Source organism: Pristiophorus japonicus, chromosome 5 (genome assembly GCF_044704955.1).
Source record: "Pristiophorus japonicus isolate sPriJap1 chromosome 5, sPriJap1.hap1, whole genome shotgun sequence".
Taxonomy (NCBI): domain Eukaryota; kingdom Metazoa; phylum Chordata; class Chondrichthyes; family Pristiophoridae; genus Pristiophorus; species Pristiophorus japonicus.
The window spans coordinates 295,987,634-296,008,231 of record NC_091981.1 but is presented as its reverse complement, the minus strand read 5'-3'; the positions used below and the strand labels follow the sequence as shown (position 1 = coordinate 296,008,231).

The 20,598-nt window shown below is 45.3% G+C and overlaps 1 protein-coding gene across 2 annotated transcripts in view; it reads right to left on the bottom strand.

Annotated features, from left to right (window-relative positions):
- LOC139264773 (diacylglycerol O-acyltransferase 1-like) overlaps positions 1-20,598 on the bottom strand; it is a 155,605-nt gene that overhangs the window by 13,705 nt on the left and 121,302 nt on the right. For both annotated transcript variants that reach the window (XM_070881889.1, XM_070881891.1), the window contains exons 8-12: positions 19,198-19,269; positions 10,325-10,428; positions 8,994-9,032; positions 7,038-7,079; positions 5,846-5,890 (exon numbers count right to left, since the gene is read on the bottom strand). In XM_070881889.1, the coding sequence (XP_070737990.1) occupies positions 5,846-5,890; positions 7,038-7,079; positions 8,994-9,032; positions 10,325-10,428; positions 19,198-19,269 (302 nt within the window). The remainder of the gene's footprint in view (positions 1-5,845; positions 5,891-7,037; positions 7,080-8,993; positions 9,033-10,324; positions 10,429-19,197; positions 19,270-20,598) is intronic.

The following is a 20,598-nucleotide window of genomic DNA, read 5'->3' as shown; positions in this document are numbered from 1 at the left end:
TCAGTGTATTCCAGATCCTAACCACTCGCTGCATAAAAAGTTTTTCCTCATGTCAACCTTTGGTTCTTCTGCCAATCACCTTAAATCTGTGTCCTCTGGCTCTCGACCATTCCACCAATGGGAACAGTTTCTCTCGATCTACTCTGTCCAGACCCCTCATGATCTTGAACACCTCCATCAAATCTCCTCTCAACCTTCTCTGCTCTAAAGAGAACAATCCCAGCTTCTCCAGTCTATCCATGTAACTGAAGTCCCTCATCCCTGGAACCATTCTTGTAAATCTTTTCTGCACCCTCTCTCAGGCCTTCACATCCTTCCTAAAGTGCGGTGCCCAGAATGGGACACAATACTCCAGCTGAGGCCGAACCAAAGTGTTCATGCACTGTTTAATGAGCTTCAATGAAACCACAGGTTTATTGGCCAACTGCAATGTAGTCTTGGATACTGGGAGTTTCTCATTCATATACAAGCAACACAGCCCAAGATACTAATCGTCAAGACAACCATACAGCTTGATCAAGAATTCTAGGCTGGACGTTAGGATTGGAGGTTGCTGGGGAGAGTGATGGGAGCACGGACAAGTAGCACTATATAGCATGACAAGATGGGGGTCACAACCACAATGCTGGTGAGGCTACACGATTCTACACACAGAGGGAAAGCTAGTCATGCATTCCACACCTCATTTCCCTTTCTGACTACTCTCCCTTTGGTGCGGAAAGATCGGTAAAATCATTTTGCTTTAATCCAGTTCTCTTCCGAGGTTGGGATCCAAACCATGTGCTTGAGGCAGAGGAGAGAGAGATTGACACAATGCAGGGAGACAGAAGGAACCAATGCAGGGAGACAGAAGCAAAAGACAGAAAGGAGATGAGTAAAAGTGGAGGGCAGAGAAACCCAAGGCAAAAAACAAAAAGGGCCACTGTACAGCAAAATTCTAAAAGGGTCAAAGTGTAATAAAAAGGCAAGCCTGAAGACTCGGTGCCTCAATGCGAGGAGTATTTGGAACCCAGGAGAGGGCTCTGAGCTAGTTAGAGTGGGTGAGAGCTCAGATGAACAGGACCCCAAGAAAGAATGCAAAAGGCAGGAGGCAACAGAGCAGAGTAGCACTGGGGTAAGTGTAAATCACATGGTGATAGGAAGGGACAATATGCATGAATATAAAAGGGGCTGCAGGAGGGGTCAAAACTAAAAATCATGGTGTAAAAACTAGTATTAAAACACTCTACCTAAACGCACGCAGCATTCGAAATAAAGTAAATGAGTTGACGGCACAAATCATTACAAATGGGTATGATTTGGTGGCCATTTCAGAAACGTGGTTGCAGGGTGGCCAAGACTGGGAATTAAACATACAGGGGTATCTGACAATTCGGAAAGATAGACAAGAAGGGAAAAGAGATGGGGTAGCTTTGTTAATAAAGGATGATATCAGGGCACTTGTGACAGATGATATTGGCTCTAATGAACAAAATGTTGAATCATTGTGGTTGGAGATTAGAGATAGTAAGGGGAAAAAGTCACTGGTGGGCATAGTTTATAGGCCCCCAAATAATAACTTCACGGTGGGGCGGACAATAATCAAGGGAATAATGGAGGCAAGTGAAAAAGGAACGGCAGTAATCATGGGGCACTTTAACCTACATATCGATTGGTCAAATCAAATCGCACGGGGTAGCCTTGATGATGAATCAAGAATGCATACGGGATTGTTTTTTAGAACAGTATGTTACAGAACCTACAAGGGACCAAGCTATCTTAGATCTGGTCCTGTGTAATGAGACAGGAATAATAAACGATCTCCCAGTAAAAGATCCTCTCGGAATGAGTGATCACAGTATGGTTGAATTTGTAATACAGATTGAGGGTGAGGAAGTAGTGTCTCAAACGAGTGTACTATGCTTAAACAAAGGGAACTACAGTGGGATGAGGGCAGAGTTGGCTAAAGTAGACTGGAAACACAGACTAAACGGTGGCACAATTGAGGAACAGTGGAGGACATTTAAGGAGCTCTTTCATAGTGCTCAACAAAAATATATTCCAGTGAAAAAGAAGGGCGGTAAGAGAAGGGATAACCAGCCGTGGATAACCAAGGAAATAAAGGAGAGTATCAAATTAAAAACCAATGCGTATAAGGTGGCCAAGGTTAGTGGGAAACTAGAAGATTGGGAAAATTTTAAACGACAGCAAAGAATGACTAAGAAAGCAATAAAGAAAGGAAAGATAGATTACGAAAGTAAACTTGCGCAAAACATAAAAACAGATAGTAAAAGCTTTTACCAATATATAAAACGGAAAAGAGTGACTAAAGTATAAATGTTGGTCCCTTAGAAGATGAGAAGGAGGATTTAATAATGGGAAATGTGGAAATGGCTGAGACCTCAAACAATTATTTTGCTTCGGTCTTCACAGTGGAAGACACAAAAACCATGCCAAAAATTGCTGGTCACGGGAATGTGGGGAGGGAGGACCTTGAGATAATCACTATCACTAGGGGGGGTAGTGCTGGACAGGCTAATGGGACTCAAGGTAGACAAGTCCCATGGTCCTGATGAAATGCATCCCAGGGTATTAAAAGAGATGGCGGAAGTTATAGTAGATGCATTCATTATAATCTACCAAAATTCTCTGGACTCTGGGGAGCTTCCAGCGGATTGAAAAGCAGCTCATGTAACGCCTCTGTTTAAAAAAAAGGGGGCAGACAAAAGGCAGGTAACTATAGACTGGTTAGTTTAACATCTGTAGTGGGGAAAATGCTTGAAGCTATCATTAAGGAAGAAATAGCGGGACATCTAGATAGGAATAGTGCAATCAAGCAGATGCAACATGGATTCATGAAGGGGAAATCATGTTTAACTAATTTACTGGAATTCTTTGAGGATATAATGAGCATGGTGGATAGAGGTGTACCGATGGATGTGGTGTATTTAGATTTCCAAAAGGCATTCGATAAGGTGCCACACAAAAGGTTACTGCAGAAGATAAAGGTACGCGGAGTCAGAGGAAATGTATTAGCATGGATCGAGAATTGGCTGGTTAACAGAAAGCAGAGAGTCGGGATAAATGGGTCTTTTTCGGGTTGGAATCAGTGGTTAGTGGTGTGCCACAGGGATCGGTGCTGGGACCACAACTGTTTACAATATACATAGATGACCTGGAAGAGGGGACAGAGTGTAGTGTAACAAAATTTGCAGATGACACAAAGATTATTGGGAAAGCGGGTTGTGTAGAGGACAGAGAGAGTCAGCAAAGAGATTTAGATAGGTTAAGCGAATGGGCTACGGTTTGGCAGATGGAATACAATGTTGGAAAATGTGAGGTCATCCACCTTGGAGAAAAAAAACAGTAAAAGGGAATATTATTTGAATGGGGAGAATTTACAACATGCTGCGATGCAGAGGGACCTGGGGGTCCTTGTGCATGAATCCCAAAAAATTAGTTTGCAGGTGCAGCAGGTTATCAGGAAGGCGAATGGAATGTTTGCCTTCATTGCGAGGGATGGAGTACAAAAGCAGGGAGGTCCTGCTGCAACTGTACAGGGTATTGGTGAGGCCGCACCTGGAGTACTGCGTGCAGTTTTGGTCACCTTAGCTTTGGAGGGGGTACAGAGACGATTCACTAGGCTGATTCCGGAGATGAGGGGTGTTATGATGATAGATTGAGTAGACTGGGTCTTTACTCATTGGAGTTCAGAAGGATGAGGGGTGATCTTATAGAAACATTTAAAATAATGAAAGGGAGAGACAAGATAGAGGCAGAGAGGTTGTTTCCACTGGTCGGGGAGACTTAAACTAGGAGGCACAGCCTCAAAATACTGGGGAGCCAATTTAAAACCGAGTTGAGAAGGAATTTCTTCTCCGAGGGTTGTGAATCTGTGGAATTCTCTGCCCAAGGAAGCAGTTGAGGCTAGTTCATTGAATGTAATCAAATCACAGATAGATAGATTTTTAACCAATAAGGGAATTAAGGGTTATGGGGAGCGGGCAGGTAAGTGGAGCTGAGTCCACGGCCAGATCAGCCATGATCTTGTTGAATGGCAGAGCAGGCTCGAGGGGCTAGATGGCCTACTCCTGTTCCTAATTCTTATGTTGTTATGACGCCATGTCGAACCTGCATTGCGTTGATGTTGATTACTGGGTGCTGAAAAGCAGAAACTCTTCCATTCCCCAGCACTAACCAGCCCTCGCCTTCCAACAGCCGACCAGACACTAAACTGTTGGCCGAATGCCACGGAGTAGTTGAGGTGAATCGCATAGATGCCTTTAAGGGGAAGTTAGATAAGTACGTGAAGGAGAAAGGAACAGAAGGCTGTGCTGATATGGTTAGATGAAGTAGGGTGTGAGAAGGCTCATAATCCATAAACATTGGCTATAAATTCGATGTACTGCACCGAATCACCGCAGCAACTGATAAATCACAAAGTCTGAAGACTTGCATCATAGAATCCTGAGAATGTCACTGCTTATGACAGGGGTGAACCCATAATTAGATGTCATGTCGAGGGAAAAAGAAAGTCTTGCACAACCTCAGGACGTCCCAAAAATGCTTTACAGCCAAGTGTAGTCGCTGTTGTAATGTGGGAAACTCGGTAGCTAATTTCCAAAGCAAGATCCCACAAAACAATGTGATAATGACCCCGATAATCTGTTTTAGTGTTGTTGCTTGATGGATAAATATTTGCTAGGCACTGGGAGAACTCCTGTGCCCAAGGACAGGACCTCCAACAGCACAGCACCCTCTCAGTACTGCCCCTCCGACAGTGCGGCACTCCCTCAGTACTGCCCCTCCGACAGTGCGGCACTCCCTCAGTACTGCCCCTCCGACAGTGCGGCACTCCCTCAGTACTGCCCCTCCGACAGTGCGGCACTCCCTCAGTACTGCCCCTCCGACAGTGCGGCACTCCCTCAGTACTGCCCCTCCGACAGTGCGGCACTCCCTCAGAACTGCCCCTCCGACAGTGCGGCACTCCCTCAGTACTGCCCCTCCGACAGTGCGGCACTCCCTCAGTACTGCCCCTCCGACAGTGCGGCACTCCCTCAGTACGGCACTCCCTCAAGTACTGCCCATCCGACAGTGCGGCACTCCCTCAGTACTGCACTGGGAGTGCCAGCCTGGATTATGTGCTCATGCTTCTGGAGTGGGGCTTGAATCTACAACCTTCTGACTCAGAGATGAGAACGCTACCCACTGAGCCACGGCTGACATAAGTGTCACAACCAATGAATGGGCCAGGCATTAATTACACAAAATGATAGATGCGTTTAAGGGGAAGATAGACAAGTACACGAGGGAGAAAGGAATAGAAGGAAATGCTGTTGGAGTGAGATGAAGTAGGATGAGAGGAGGCTCGGTTGGTGCATGGACCTGTTGGGCAAATGGCCTGTTTCTATAAATTCTACATAAAATGGGAGCCGCATTGACTGTCCAAGCCTAGTAATGAGAGAGTCAGTGACCATCAGCCCTTCGTTGTTCCCTTCCCGCCTGTCCCCCATGAGGCTCGCGTGTGTGCTGAACTAGAGCTAATTCCTGACTGGAGCTAAAAGGCTGCTCTTTCACTGCTCTAAATCTACCAATCAGGCAGCAGCCTCCAAAGGAAGTGCATGCTGGGTCTGGCCCATGGTCAGAGTCCTGGACACCACCGATGCTGAACGCGGGCACGAGGGGGAGATACTGGAGGGAAGAGGCCAAGTGGCTACTTACCTCCCTGTGCCAACTTCCTGCGCTGGGCTTAGGGCTTGCCCACCTACATCTCTGTGTTAAATAACTCTAAACATTGGAAATGTAGAATCTTCCTGTCGAGCACAACTAGCTGCAATAAACTTACTTCTCAATGAAAATGACTTACTGCAAGCTTCAGCAGGCGCTCAATCATTCGGGAATAGTCCATATCCTGAAATCAACAATTACCAGGGTTTATTATACACGAACACAGACGGAGAATACAAAGCTTGCCTATCAACCACAGAACATTATGACCATAAATCTTCAACGGTGATCATTGTGTGAGCATACGGAACGTACTAAACAGATGTCGGCACGGAGAAGGAGCTGTAAAAATTGAAGAAAAACTGGAGCGAAAAAATTTAATAAAGATCCAACTTCAAGATACACTCGTTGAGCTCGAACACGGAATCAGGCGATCGTCTCGACGGACAATGTCTGGACCCTCAGTTATTCCAGAGTACTTCAGGTTGCGATTAAAACAGATGCTCGAGTCAATGTAAAGGGAGCTTTACTCTGTATCGAACCCCATGCTGTACATAAGAACATAAGAATTAGGAACAGGAGAAGGCCATCTCGCCCCTCCAGCCTGCTCCGCCATTCAACAAGATCATGGCTGATCTGGCCGTGGACTCAGCTCCACTTACCCGCCCGCTCCCCATAACCCTTAATTCCCTTATTGGTTAAAAATCTATCTATCTGTGATTTGAATACATTCAATGAGCCAGCCTCAACTGCTTCCCTGGGCAGAGAATTCCACAGATTCACAACCCTCTGGGAGAAGAAATTCCTTCTCAACTCGGTTTTAAATTGGCTCCCCCGTATTTTGAGGCTGTGCCCCCTAGTTCTAGTCTCCCCGACCAGTGGAAACAACCTCTCTGTCTCTATCTTGTCTCTCCCTTTCATTATTTTAAATGTTTCTATAAGATCATCCCTCATCCTTCTGAACTCCAACGAGTAAAGACCCAGTCTACTCAATCTATCATCATAAGGTAACCCCCCCTCATCACTGGAATCAGCCTTGTACCTGCCCTGGGAGTGTGCGATGGGACAGTGTAGAGGGAGCTTTACTCTGTATCTAACCCGTGCTGTACCTGCCCTGGGCATGTGTGATGGGACAGTGTAGAGGGAGATTTACTCTATTTGACCTGTGAGGCTCGGTACTGACCACTGGGTGTCAAAAATGTTTGGTCTGAGCGCAAAAAACAAATTCAACACAAATTCGAGCCAATCACAACTGATCCATCCAGAGTGATGGATAAAAACCAAAAGAACAGGAGGCCAATATCTGATTAACGTTGTAACTGGTTACTTACTCTGAATGGCTTCATGGAATTCTGTATGGCTGGTACAATCCACTAGTGGAAACAAAAGAAAAGCTGTAAGACTCTCATCTTACAAAACATTCCATAGCAGGGTACTGAACTCGGCAGCTGGTACAGGATACGGATCTGGACAACAATACACAAATCATATAACAGAATTGCAATGTAATCGAGCTTGACCTGATGCTTCCAGCTGAACAGACTGAAGTCGGGTCTCGGAAAGACCCTTCGAAAAAAGGCAAAGAACCATGCAACACAAATGGGTGGGGGTGGGAAGGATTTGAGGGAGGTTCTGGCTGTGAGAATACATTAGCCATTACTGTCTCGGTGTGTGGACGTGGATCTCAACTGGCTCGGACAAAAAGCAATGCATTTTTACAAAGCTGGCTTCCACGCATCTTCTCCGGCAAAAGCAATTGTGAAAATAAATTTTCAGCAGCTGCACAATTCTGCACGTGTAACTGCTTAGTGTCACCACCTGCATTAATTCCTCCCGACAATGTCAATGAGAAGACACCATGGAGCCACTCACCTCGGAGTCAGAAGGTTGTGGGTTCAAATCCCACTCCAGAGACTTGAGCACAAAATCTCGGCTGGCCCTTTAATTCAGTACTGAGGGAGCGCTGCCTTTTGAATGAGATGTTAAACTGCGGTCCCGCCTACTCTCTCAGGTAGATGTTAAAGATACAATGGCATCATTTGAACTAGAATAGGAGAGCTCTCCCCCCGTGTGCTGGCCAACGTTTAGCTCTCAACTAAAAGCTAAAACAGATTATCTGGTCATTATCTCATTCTGTTTGTGGGAGCTTGTTGTGCATAATTTGGCAGCCACGTTTCCTACACTACAACAGCACTTCAAAAGTAGTACATTGGCTCTGGAATTCCCTGCCTAAACATCTCCACCTCTACCTCTCTGTCCTCCTTCAATGCACTCCTTAAAACATTCCTCTTTGACCAAGCTTTTGATCACCTGCACTAATTTCTACTTATGCGGCTGGGTGTCAAATTTTTAATCTCATAATACCCTTGTGAAGCGCTTTGGGACATTTCACCAAGTTAAAGGCGCTATATAAATACAAGTTGTTGCTGTGAAGCACTTTGAGGATGTGAAAGGCGCTGTATAAATTGACGGCTTTCTTGCTTTCTCCAAGAGTGCAAACAAGTCCACGGTATAAATATACCCTTGGGTGCACAACACTGTTCGTTCTGTTACATCCAGGACAGCGGGCTCAAATCCTAGGAGATTTTCAGACTCTAAATAGGAGAGCCCAACAGTGCCCAAAAATTCCAAGCAAAGAATATTTCTGCAAGATGCTGATGAGTCAGTCTCATTCATTTTGAGGACCGGTGGTGCAGTTGGGTTTGCTACCAGCCTCTGCCACCTCGGGCTTGCCCAGACCAATGGATGGCGACATGTGGTGGCTATAAAATGTACAACATAGAGTGGTTGAAGCAGAGAGCATTGATGCTCATGGGGAGGCTTGATGCATACATAGGGAGAAGGCAAAGCAGGAAGAGGCTGGAGTGAAGTATAAACACTGGCATGGATCAGTTGGGCCGAATGGCCCGTCTCTGTGCTGCAGATTCTATACAATTCAATAGTGAGTGATTTTCTGAGGATTGGGCCGAGGCATGTTGTGGGTGTAGAGGGAGCTTTATTCTGCAGTCAGTCTTGCTGTATCTGACCTGGGAATGTTTGATGCTGATTGGAAATATTACACTATCCCTCACCTTGGTGAACAGAAATATTCACCTATCAAAACACAACAGCCTCCGCAATAAATTGTCAAAACTACAAATGACAGAAATGATAAGCCATCAAAACATTTTCCACGTCACTTGGTTGTCATGGTGATGAGACACATGACTCCGCTCCCTCGCCAACCCCCCCCAGAAAAAGTTTGGTAAACACTTATTGATCGCCACTCAGAGTTCGGGATTACTCACCTGTTGAATTAACCCCACTTGTAATTGTATTAAGAAAAGCTGCAAAGAAAACAAAACAAATGTCAAAGCAGAGATTTGGGAGGAGTGGGGAGGCAGCGAGTGATGCTGATGGCCCCATGTGGGATATGGGAACAGGAGTCAACCAGTCAGCCCCTCGAGCCTGTTCCACCATTCTATCAGATTGTGGCTGATCGGTACCTCAGCTCCCATTTACCCTCGATACCCTACCCAATATAAATCTAGTCATCACCGTCTAAACACTTCATTTGGCTACCAACATTTAGGAGTTCCAGGTTTCTACTAGCATTCGGTGTGAAAAAGTGTTTCCTGATTTCACTTCTGGGCCAAGGTCTAACTTGAAGATTATTCTGGATTCCTCCGCCAGATGCAACAGTTTCTCTGTATCGACCCTATCGAATCCTTTTTATCATCAATCAGATCACTCCTCAACCATCTAAACCCAAAGGAATACAAGCCAAATTTATGCAACTGTCCTCAGAACTTAACCCTTTAAGCCCTGGTCTTGTGAACCTGCACTGTGCTGTACTCCCTCCAATATAACCCGTCCTGTGGTGCGGTGCCCAAAATTGATCTCAGTACTTCAGATATCAAATGGCCTGCTGTCTAGATAACCTCACTATAGTTTCTATGGTGACAGCATGACCATACTAGAGCCATATAAATGGCAGATTAATGCAGTACCTCATGAAGCACTCAACCATTACCTATGATGAATAAACACATTGACATTTGCTCCAGTAACACTGCGTAACGGGCGGAAGATGAGGTAAACGATCCCAGCCCCAGCACCTGTATTGGCCATGCAGCAATGCAAGGTTATACATTCCGCTGCTTAGAGAAGATCACCACGAGTTCAAAAATGGACTTGGAAGCCCTCTGGTGGTGAAAACAGCCAGGGTTCCCATTCCCAATTGGTGTAAAAGTAAGCCCGGATGGAAAAAGTGAGCACGTGGACATGAAATGAGTTTTTGCCACTACCCCGACTTTAAACAGCCAGTCAATAACCACCATTTGAATCTACTCATGAAACATGTCCCATAGATGAGGGATGCTTACAACTGTATTCATCCACTGCAGCAAGAGCAGTCACTTTCAGGAGAGGTGGGAGGGGAACATGTAAACGGGATTTACAAACGGTGTGTCAGTTCTCTTATGGATTTAGTTCCTGCTTTAGCCATAAAAAGGAAAGTTGACATTTCTTCGAGTGACAATGCTGGCTAATTTAGATCATCAGCCACCCCCATGTATTCCCCAGCCCAGAGGGATTTACGTTGAGGTTCCGGGACTGGATTGGGTCTAAAACTGCTCACCATTTCAAACATTCTCCTCAGCAGGAACCGCTTGCGGACGCGAGGCGACCGGGGAAAGTTTAGCTCATAGCACAGGGTGGGTGCAAACAGGAAATAATACATGTCTGGAAGAAAATGGAAACAAAAAACATCAAATAAAAGGGAGGCAATGAACGTAAGAAAGAAACAAGGAATCATAGAATGGTAGGGAAGGAAACTTGCCGGCCGTAGCTGGTCTGGGCCTATATGACTCCAGTCCCATACCAAGGTGGTTGACTCCTAGCTGCCCTGTGAAATGGTCGAGCAAGACACTCCATTGTGTCAGACTGCGAGCATCATGGAAGTACCTCGCAACACAGTTCAAGGAGAAGGCCCATCCACCACCTACTCAAGGGTAAGTAGTGTAGGCCATAAGTCATAGAATCTTACAGCACAGGAGGAGGCCATTCAGCCCATCGTGCCTAGTGCCGGTTCTTTGAAAGAGCTGTCCCAGCTAGTCCCACTCCCCTGCCCTTTCCCCATAGTCCTGCAAATTTTTCCGTTTCAAGTATTTATCCAATTCCCTTTTGAATGTTACTATTGAATCTGCTTCCACCGCCCTTTCAGGTCGTGCATTCCAGATCACAACTCGCTCCGTAAAAAAACTTCTCATGTCCCCCTGGTTACTGACCCATCTGCCAGTGGAAACAATATCTCCTGATTTACTCTGTCAAAACCTGGGATGTCCTGAGGTCATGAAAGGTGCTAGATGAAGTCCATTCTTTCTTTCATACCCTGACTTGCCAAAAGAGCACGGCACTGACTGAATTTATGAAGGGTGCAAGTTGTCACCACCTCACCAAAAGGCCCACCCCAATTTTCCCTGTTAAAGGATAAAGCATGATTTTTTGTTCTAAAAAAGCTTCACTTCAATCAATATACAAATAGTTGCAGATTACCGTCAGCAGGGGGCACAGACTCACCACCGTAACATTGCTTCATTCCCCTCAGTGCTCACCAGCCCATCCTGTCTGCTGGGAAAGATTAGGCAAGGGAAAAATTAAGCAATGAGGAAACGTTACCCAAACTGGGTGTGGTTCTCTCCATAGAGGAAACGTGGGAGGATTGACTCGGGCAGCTTTTTCACAATGGCAACAGTTCAAATAAAGGGGACACAAGTTAAATATTAGGAAGTTATGCTGAATTCACAAGTTAATAGGAAAGTCTATTAAAGCATAAAGTACAAAGGGGTTCCAGAGAAGAGAGATTTGAGACAACTTTTTAAATGATTCATTCTTGGGATGTGGACATTTAATGGCCATCCATAGTTACACGGAGAAGTGGGTGCAGTGCGGTCTGATGCAACTGAGGTCAGTGAAGAGCCGAGCACTTAATATGGCACTGGAGTCACATCTAGGCCAGACCGGGTATGGACACAGAATGTTGCTTTCCAGAAAGGACACGAGTGAACTAATTGGAAATTTACAACAATCCACTAACTGGATTAGTTACTGGTTTTAACCTGGTTAACAGCAGGAGTCAAATCTGAATTCAAATTCTCAAAATGCCACAATGGGATTTTAACTCTGGATGCTCTGGATCATTAGTCCAGACCTCTGGATTAGTCCATTAACAATAACCACGACACGACCCTTCCCTATTGCTAATCTGCGACACATGGATTGGCTTTTTCGGGATAATGGGCTTTTCCTCTTCCTAAAAATCAGGTTTTGGTGGAAGTTCAGAACCATATTAGTTTTACAGCACTGAAGGAAGCCATACAGCCCCTCGAGCCTGCTCCGCCATTCAATACGATCATGGCTGATCTGATCATGGACTCACATCCACTTCCCTGCCCGCTCCCCATAACCCCTTATATTCCCTTATCGGTTAAGAAACTGTCTATTTCTGTCTTAAATTTATTTAATGACCCAGCTTCCAAAGCTCTCAGACAGCGAATTCCACAGATTTACAACCCTCAGAGGAAATTTCTCCTCATTTCAGTTTTAAATGGGCAGCCCCGTATTGAGATCATGCCCTCTATAGTTCTAGTCTCCCCCATCAGTGATAACATCCTCTCTGCATCCACCTTGTCAAGCCCCCTCATAATCTTATACTTTTCGATAAGATCACCTCTCATTCTTCTGAACTTCAATGAGTAAGAGGCCCAACCTACTCAACCTTTCCTCATAAGTCAACCCCCTCATCTCCGGAATCAACCTAGTGAACCTTCTCTGAACTGCCTCCAAAGCAAGTATATCCTTTCGTAAATATGGAAACCAAAACTGTATGCAGTATTCCAGGTGTGGCCTCACCAATACCCTGTACAGCTGTAGCAAGACTTCTTGCTTTTATATTCCATCCCCTTTGCAATAAAGGCCAAGATTCCATTGGCCTTCCTGATCACTTGCTGTATCTGCATACTATCCTTTTGTGTTTCATGCACAAGTACCCCCAGGTCCCGCTGTACTACAGCACTTTGCAACCTTTCTCCATTTAAATAATAGCTTGCTCTTTGATTTTTTTTCTGCCAAAGTGCATGACCTCACACTTTCCAACATTATACTCCATCTGCCAAATTTTTGGCCACTCACTTAGCCTGTCTATGTCCTTTTGCAGATTTTTTGTGTCCTCCCCACACATTGCTTTTCCTCCCATCTTTGTATCGTCAGCAAACTTGGGTTATCTTACACTCAGTCCCTTCTTCCAAGTCGTTAATATAGATTGTAAATAGTTGGGGTCCCAGCACTGATCCCTGCGGCACCCCACTAGTTACTGTTTGCCAACCAGAGAATGAACCATTTATCCCGACTGTTTTCTGTTACTTAGCCAATCCTCTATCCATGCTAATATATTACCCCCAACCCCGTGAACTTTTATCTTGTGCAGTAACCTTTTATGTAGCACCTGGTCAAGTGCCTTCTGGAAGTCCAAATACACCACATTCACTGGTTCCCCTTTATCCACCCTGTTCGTTACATCCTCAAAGAATTCCAGCAAATTTGTCAAACATGACTTCTCCTTCATAAATCCATGCTGACTCTGCCTGACCGAATTTTGCTTTACGAAATGTCCTGCTACTGCTTCTTTAATAATGGACTCCAACATTTTCCCAACCACAGGCTATCTGGTCTATGGTTTCCTGCTTTTTGTCTGCATCCTTTTTTAAATAGGGGCATTACATTTGCAGTTTTCCAATCTGCTGGGACCTCCCCAGAATCCCGGGAATTTTGGTAAATTACAACCAATGCATCCACAATCCCTGCCGCTACTTCTCTTAAGACCCTAGGATGCAAGCCATCAGGTCCAGGGGATTTATCTGCCTTTAGTCCCATTATCTTACTGAGTACCACCTCCTTAGTGATTGTGATAGTGTTAAGTTCCTCCCCCCACTATAGCCCCTTGACTATCCATTGTCAGAATATTGTTCGTGTCCTCTACCGTAAAGACTGATACAAAATACTTGTTCAGAGTTTCTGCCATCTCCATGTTCCCCGAAGGGACCAACATTTACTTTAGCCACTCTTTTCCTTTTTATATACCGATAGAAACTCTTGCCATCTGTTTTTATATTTCGTGCTAGTTTACTTTCATAGTCTATCTTTTCAATCATTTTTTTAGTCATTCTTTGCTGGCTTTTAAAAGCTTCCCAATCTTTTGTCCTCCCACTAGTTTTGGCCACTTTGTATGCCCTCGTTTTTAATTGGATACCGTCCTTTATTTCTTTAGTTAGCCACGGATGGCTATCTTTTCTCTTACAACCTTTCCTCCTCACTGAAATATATTTTTCTTGAGAGCTGTAAAATATCTCCTTAAATGTACACCACTGTTCATCAACCGTCCTACACTTTAATCTATCATCATAGGCAGTACCTCGAATCGAGGATTACTTACTTCTGTGTCAAAAAGGGATGAGTTCACAGGTGTTTCAATGAAGGACCTAATATTCCAGGTCTCAAATGACAACTTGAAGAGTGGAAGCTGCCTGTGTGGATTTTTTTTAAAAACATGTGGTGGCCATTGCACACCAGCCACCACACGGGCTTGACAGAGCGAGGTCTTGGTCCATTGGCAAGGGTTACCCAAGACAACTGGGGACCAGCTCTGCTGCATGGACCTAGCGCGCGCACATATCGCAGTATGGGCTGGCCCGTGCTGCCCCTGGGCCCTCGCCTCTTCTGGGCCCCAATCACATCCCTCGATGAACTCTCGCCGCTCCTCCGCTCCGACCTCACCGCTCCAGCTGTACCTGCCCGCACGCCAATCAGCGACCTGGATTAGGGCGACGTCAAATGCAGTCGCCCTCCTGCAGCCCATTGAGCCTATGCTGGAGTAATCCAAAACAAATCCCACTGTCCTGCAATCTCCCTAAATCGCCCTATTTTCCTTTGCTTCCAATATTTATCCACTTTTTTCTTAAGAGGCAATGGTCTTTGCTTCAACTCTTTCCCCCCCCCACCCGCCCCTTCACCCGAGGCACAGCATTCCATGATCCAACAACCCTGTGTAAAGGAAATTATCTAACCCCCCATCTCATTTACTGACAATTGAGATTGATAGTTTTATTAGGTAAGGGTATCGCTAGATATGGAGCAGAGGTGGGTAAACAAGGTTGAGGTACAGATCACCCATGATCTAATTTAATGGCAGAACAGGCTCGAGGGGCTGAATGGCCTATTCCTGTTTCGATGTTCCCCAACCTGAACAGATTCCCATCATCAGTAACAATCATATAGGTCAAGACCAACCAACATCAGCAGTAAATAATTGAGTTAAAGGGTCAGACTGAGAACAAGACTTGCTCTTCAGAGCCACATCATTTTGTAAATCCACACTCAATGGAGCTGAGCGTGGTCTATGTTCAACTCAGTTACTTCTCTCCCTCTACCATCATGAAGATAACTTACCATTCATCATCTGATTAACCCAAACACCCATTCTTTACCTGGGAACATCACAGAGTCCAAACCCACTCACACCAGAGCACTTGCTCATTGAAGTTAAATGGATAGTGGCAAGGGGCTTAATAGCCTCCCGATGATTCAAGTGCTCCTTTCTGAATGCACACTCTCTCTCTCTCTCTCCTGTGGAGGTTCAGTACAAGGAACAGTAGGGACTTGTGCTTAAGCACTGAAACATTCAAAGACAAGACAATCCAATGACTATGGATGCGATGAAACAACATAATTTGTGTTAAGACACTTTGGGACTGAAGGGTGCATATAACTATGAAATGTTAACATAGAAACATAGAAAATAGGTGCAGGAGTAGGCCATTCGGCCCTTCGAGCCTGCACCACCATTCAATAAGATCATGGCTGATCATTCCCTCAGTACCCCTTTCCTGCTTTCTCTCCATACCCCTTGATCCCCTTCGACACGAGGGCCATATCGAACTACCTCTTGAATATATCCAATTAACTGGCATCAACAACTCTCTGCGGCAGGGAATTCCACAGGTTAACAACTCTTTGAGTGAAGAAGTTTCTGCTCATCTCAGTCCTAAATGGCCTACCCCTTATCCTAAGACTGTCCCCTGGTTCTGGACTTCCCCAACATCGAGAACAATCTACCCGCATCTAACCTGCCCCGTCCCATCAGAATCTTGTATGTTTCTATGAGATCCACTCTCATCCTTCTAAACTCCAGTGTATAAACATAGAAACATAGAAAATAGGTGCAGGAGTAGGCCATTCAGCCCTTTTAGCCTGCACCGCCATTCAATGAGTTCATGGCTGAACATGCAACTTCAGTACCCCATTCCTGCTTTCTCACCATACCCCTTGATTCCCCTAGTAGTAAGGACTTCATCTAACTCCTTTTTGAATATATTTAGTGAATTGGCCTCAACTACTTTCTGTGGTAGAGAATTCCACAGGTTCACCACTCTCTGGGTGAAGAAGTTTCTCCTCATCTCGGTCCTAAATGGCTTACCCCTTATCCTTAGACTGTGTCCCCTGGTTCTGGACTTCCCCAACATTGGGTACATTCTTCCTGCATCTAACCTGTCAAACCCCGTCAGAATTTTAAACGTTTCTATGAGGTCCCCTCTCATTCTTCTGAACTCCAGTGAATACAAGCCCAGTTGATCCAGTCTTTCTTGATAGGTCAGTCCCGCCATCCCGGAAATCAGTCTGGTGAACCTTCGCTGCACTCCCTCAATAGCAAGAATGTCCTTCCTCAGGTTAGGAGACCAAAACTGTACACAATACTCCAGGTGTGGCCTCACCAAGGCCCTGTACAATTGTAGCAACACCTCCCTGCCCCTGTACTCAAATCCCCTCGCTATGAAGGCCAACATGCCATTTGCTTTCTTAACCGCCTGCTGTACCTGCATGCCAACCTTCAATGACTGATGTACCATGACATCCAGGTCTCTTTGCACCTCCCCTTTTCCTAATCTGTCACCATTCAGATAATAGTCTGTCTCTCTGTTTTTACCACCAAAGTGGATAACCTCACATTTATCCACATTATACTTCATCTGCCATGCATTTGCCCACTCACCTAACCTATCCAAGTCGCTCTGCAGCCTCATAGAATCCTCCTTGCAGCTCACACTGCCACCCAACTTAGTGTCATCCGCAAATTTGGAGATACTACATTTAATCCCCTCGTCTAAATCATTAATGTACAGTGTAAACAGCTGGGGCCCCAGCACAGAACCTTGCGGTACCCCACTAGTCACTGCCTGTCATTCTGAAAAGTCCCCATTTACTCCTACTCTTTGCTTCCTGTCTGACAACCAGTTCTCAATCCATGTCAGCACACTACCCCCAATCCCATGTGCTTTAACTTTGCACATTAATCTCTTGTGTGTGACCTTGTCGAAAGCCTTCTGAAAGTCCAAATATACCACATCAACTGGTTCTCCCTTGTGCACTCTACTGGAAACATCCTCAAAAAATTCCAGAAGATTTGTCAAGCATGATTTCCCTTTCACAAATCCATGCTGAACTATCATATTACCTCTTTCCAAATGCACTGCTATGACATCCTTAATAATTGATTCCATCATTTTACCCTCTACCGATGTCAGGCTGACCGGTCTATAATTCCCTGTTTTCTCTCTCCCTCCTTTTTTAAAAAGTGGGGTTACATTGGCTACCCTCCACTCCATAGGAACTGATCCAGAGTCAATGGAATGTTGGAAAATGACTGTCAATGCATCCACTATTTCCAAGGCCACCTCCTTAAGTACTCTGGGATGCAGTCCATCAGGCCCTGGGGATTTATCGGCCTTCAATCCCGTCAATTTCCCCAACACAATTTCCTGACTAATAAAGATTTCCCTCAGTTCCTCCTCCTTACTAGACCCTCCGACCCCTTTTATATCCGGAAGGTTGTTTGTGTCCTCCTCAGTGAATACCGAACCAAAGTACTTGTTCAATTGGTCCGCCATTTCTTTGTTCCCCGTTATGACTTCCCCTGATTCTGACTGCAGGGACCTACGTTTGTCTTTACTAACCTTTTTCTCTTTACATATCTATAGAAACTTTTGCAATCCATCTTAATGTTCCCTGCAAGCTTCTTCTCGTACTTCATTTTCCCTGCCCTAATCAAACCCTTTGTCCTCCTCTGCTTGGTTCTAAATTCCTCCCGGGTTCGTTGCTATTTCTGGCCAATTTGTATGCCACTTCCTTGGCTTTAATGCTATCCCTGATTTCCCTTGATAGCCACGGTTGAGCCACCTTCCCTTTTTTATTTTTATGCCAGACAGGAATGTACAATTGTTGTAGTTCATCCATGCGGTCTCTAAATGTCTGCCATTGCCCATCCACAGTCAACCCCTTCAGTATCATTCGCCAATCTATCCTAGCCAATTCACGCCTCATACCTTCAAAGTTACCCTTCTTTAAGTTCTGGACCATGGTCTCTGAATTAACGGTTTCATTCGCCATCCTAATGCAGAATTCCACCATATTATGGTCACTCTTCCCCAAGGGGCCTCGCACAACGAGATTGCTAATTAATCCTCTCTCATTACACAACACCCAGTCTAAGATGGCCTCCCCCCTAGTTGGTTCCTCGACATATTGGTCTAAAAAACCATCCCTTATGCACTCCAGGAAATCCTCCTCCACCGTATTGTTTCCAGTTTGGTTAACCCAATCTATGTGCATATTAAAGTCACCCATTATAACTGCTGCACCTTTATTGCATGCACCCCTAATTTCATGTTTGATGCCCTCCCCAACTACTACTGTTTGGAGGTCTGTACACAACTCCCACTAACGTTTTTTGTCCTTTGGTATTCTGCAACTCTACCCATATAGATTCCACATCATCCAAGCTAATGTCCTTCCGAACTATTGCCTTAAGAGTCAACAATGATAAAAAGTGTCAAAACTTAAAATTTTACCAAGTTATGGCGATATGAGGTGTTTAACAGTGTACAATTTACTAGACTGAAGTGCTCATAAACCATAGTCTTGGCTTACACAGGAACATATCACCCAGTGACTTATAGAATCATACAGCACAGAAGCAGGATATTCAGCCCATCATGTCAGTGCCAGCTCTCTCACAATAGCTACCAATTAGGCCCACTCCCCTGCTCTTTCCCCAAGGGCCTGCACATTTTGTATCTTTAGTTTTCTCCCTTAATGAGCTTTTGTCTCCAAAATCAACAGCAGGCTAGGGCAAATGTGCTGTGTGTGGCTAACAGGAGGTTCACGATTTCAAGCGCACATGCAATAGGTTTCCTGCCACCACCCAACACACCAGCCTTGGTGACAGCATAAATCCCCATCTCAGACATGCCACGGGAAGTCTCACTGCTTTTCGTCCACAGCTATTTCCCTCCTCGCCTTGCTCATCTGTAAAATTACAGGCCACGACTAGGACCATCTCGGACCTGCCGTCGAGCCAACAACCAGGAATTCCAATTCACAACGATCATAAAACCCTCTCACCTTTGTAAGTCAGGTTCCCTGGATACACGACTTCTGTCTGCACTGCTTCTCCATTCTCTTTCAGCCCAGGAGCTATGAAAAGAATCGGAAAGTTATTCCAGCACCTCTACAGGTCAAACCCGAACTAGGTTGATGGTCAGAGCCAACATCTACAGCAGTGAATCGATGCATAAATTTTGTGGTTGAAGAATCTTTCTGCAATTCAGACACACTCAGTCCTTAGCATCGACAACTAGCCTCCTCCAGCAGTTGCTGAAAATAAAGGCATTAGATTTGCTTTTGAGGATATAGCGTAAAGAAAGCAGCAGTAATGAGATGTGCATATGACACTGTTAATCAAGCAATAAGCTCAGGGGTAGCACACGCACCTCTGAGTCAGAAGGTTATGGGTTCAAGAGACACTTCAGGAACTTGAGCACAAAAAATCTAGGCTGACACGCCAGTGCAGTGCTGAGGGAGCGCTGGACTGTCGGAGGTGCCGTCTTTCAGATGAGACGTTAAACAGAGGTCCCGTCTGCTCCCTCAAGTGGATGTAAAAAGATCCTATGGCACTATTTCAAAGAAGAGCTGGGGAGTTATCCCCGGTGTCCTGGCCAATATTTATCCCTCAATCAACAGAACAAAAAAACCCAGATTAACTGGTCATTATCACATTGTGGGAACTTGCTGTGCGCAGATTGGCTGCCGTGTTTCCTACATTACAACAGTGACTACACTCCAAAAAGTACTTCATTGGCTGTAAAGCGCTTTGAAACGTCCGGTGGTTGTGAAAAGCACGAAATAAATCCAAGTCTTTCTTTCAATACTATCCATAGAGGAGCAGAAACAAATAGATTTCTTAAGCGTTTGTGTTTTGGGGTGCAAGAGAGAATGGGTAGTGCAGCAAATTCCTACACTATCCTTGCACCACTGGAACCTGGGTTTAAAACCGATATGATGACAATCACTGTTCCCGGTCAGCCGCAGGGGGCGTGAATTCGCAAGAGAAATCAGTTTGAGGCAGCCTCAATCCAACTCCTTGCAGACATGGGCCCCATGGGACACAACCAATGTTAATTGGGCACTAATTGGGAAAAACCAAAGCGACACGATGTGTAACATTCTGCGAGAGCGAGCGATCCACCCTGCAACCCCAGAGTTGGAGGTGAGGCACATTGTCACAAGGTCGTGGGTTCAATGCCCACCCTCGGACCAGACTGACACTTCAGTGCAGTACTCAGAGTTCCGTGTTGTAAAATGGTGCCATGTTTAGGGTGAGATGCTTAACTGAAATCCCTTCTGCCCTCTCATGGAGGTACAAGATTCCGCGGCCTGTGGGATCCAGGGCAAAGTGACAAGTTGGATACAAAATTGGCTCAAAGGCAGGAAGCAAAAGGTAATGGTTGATGGGGTTTGTGACTG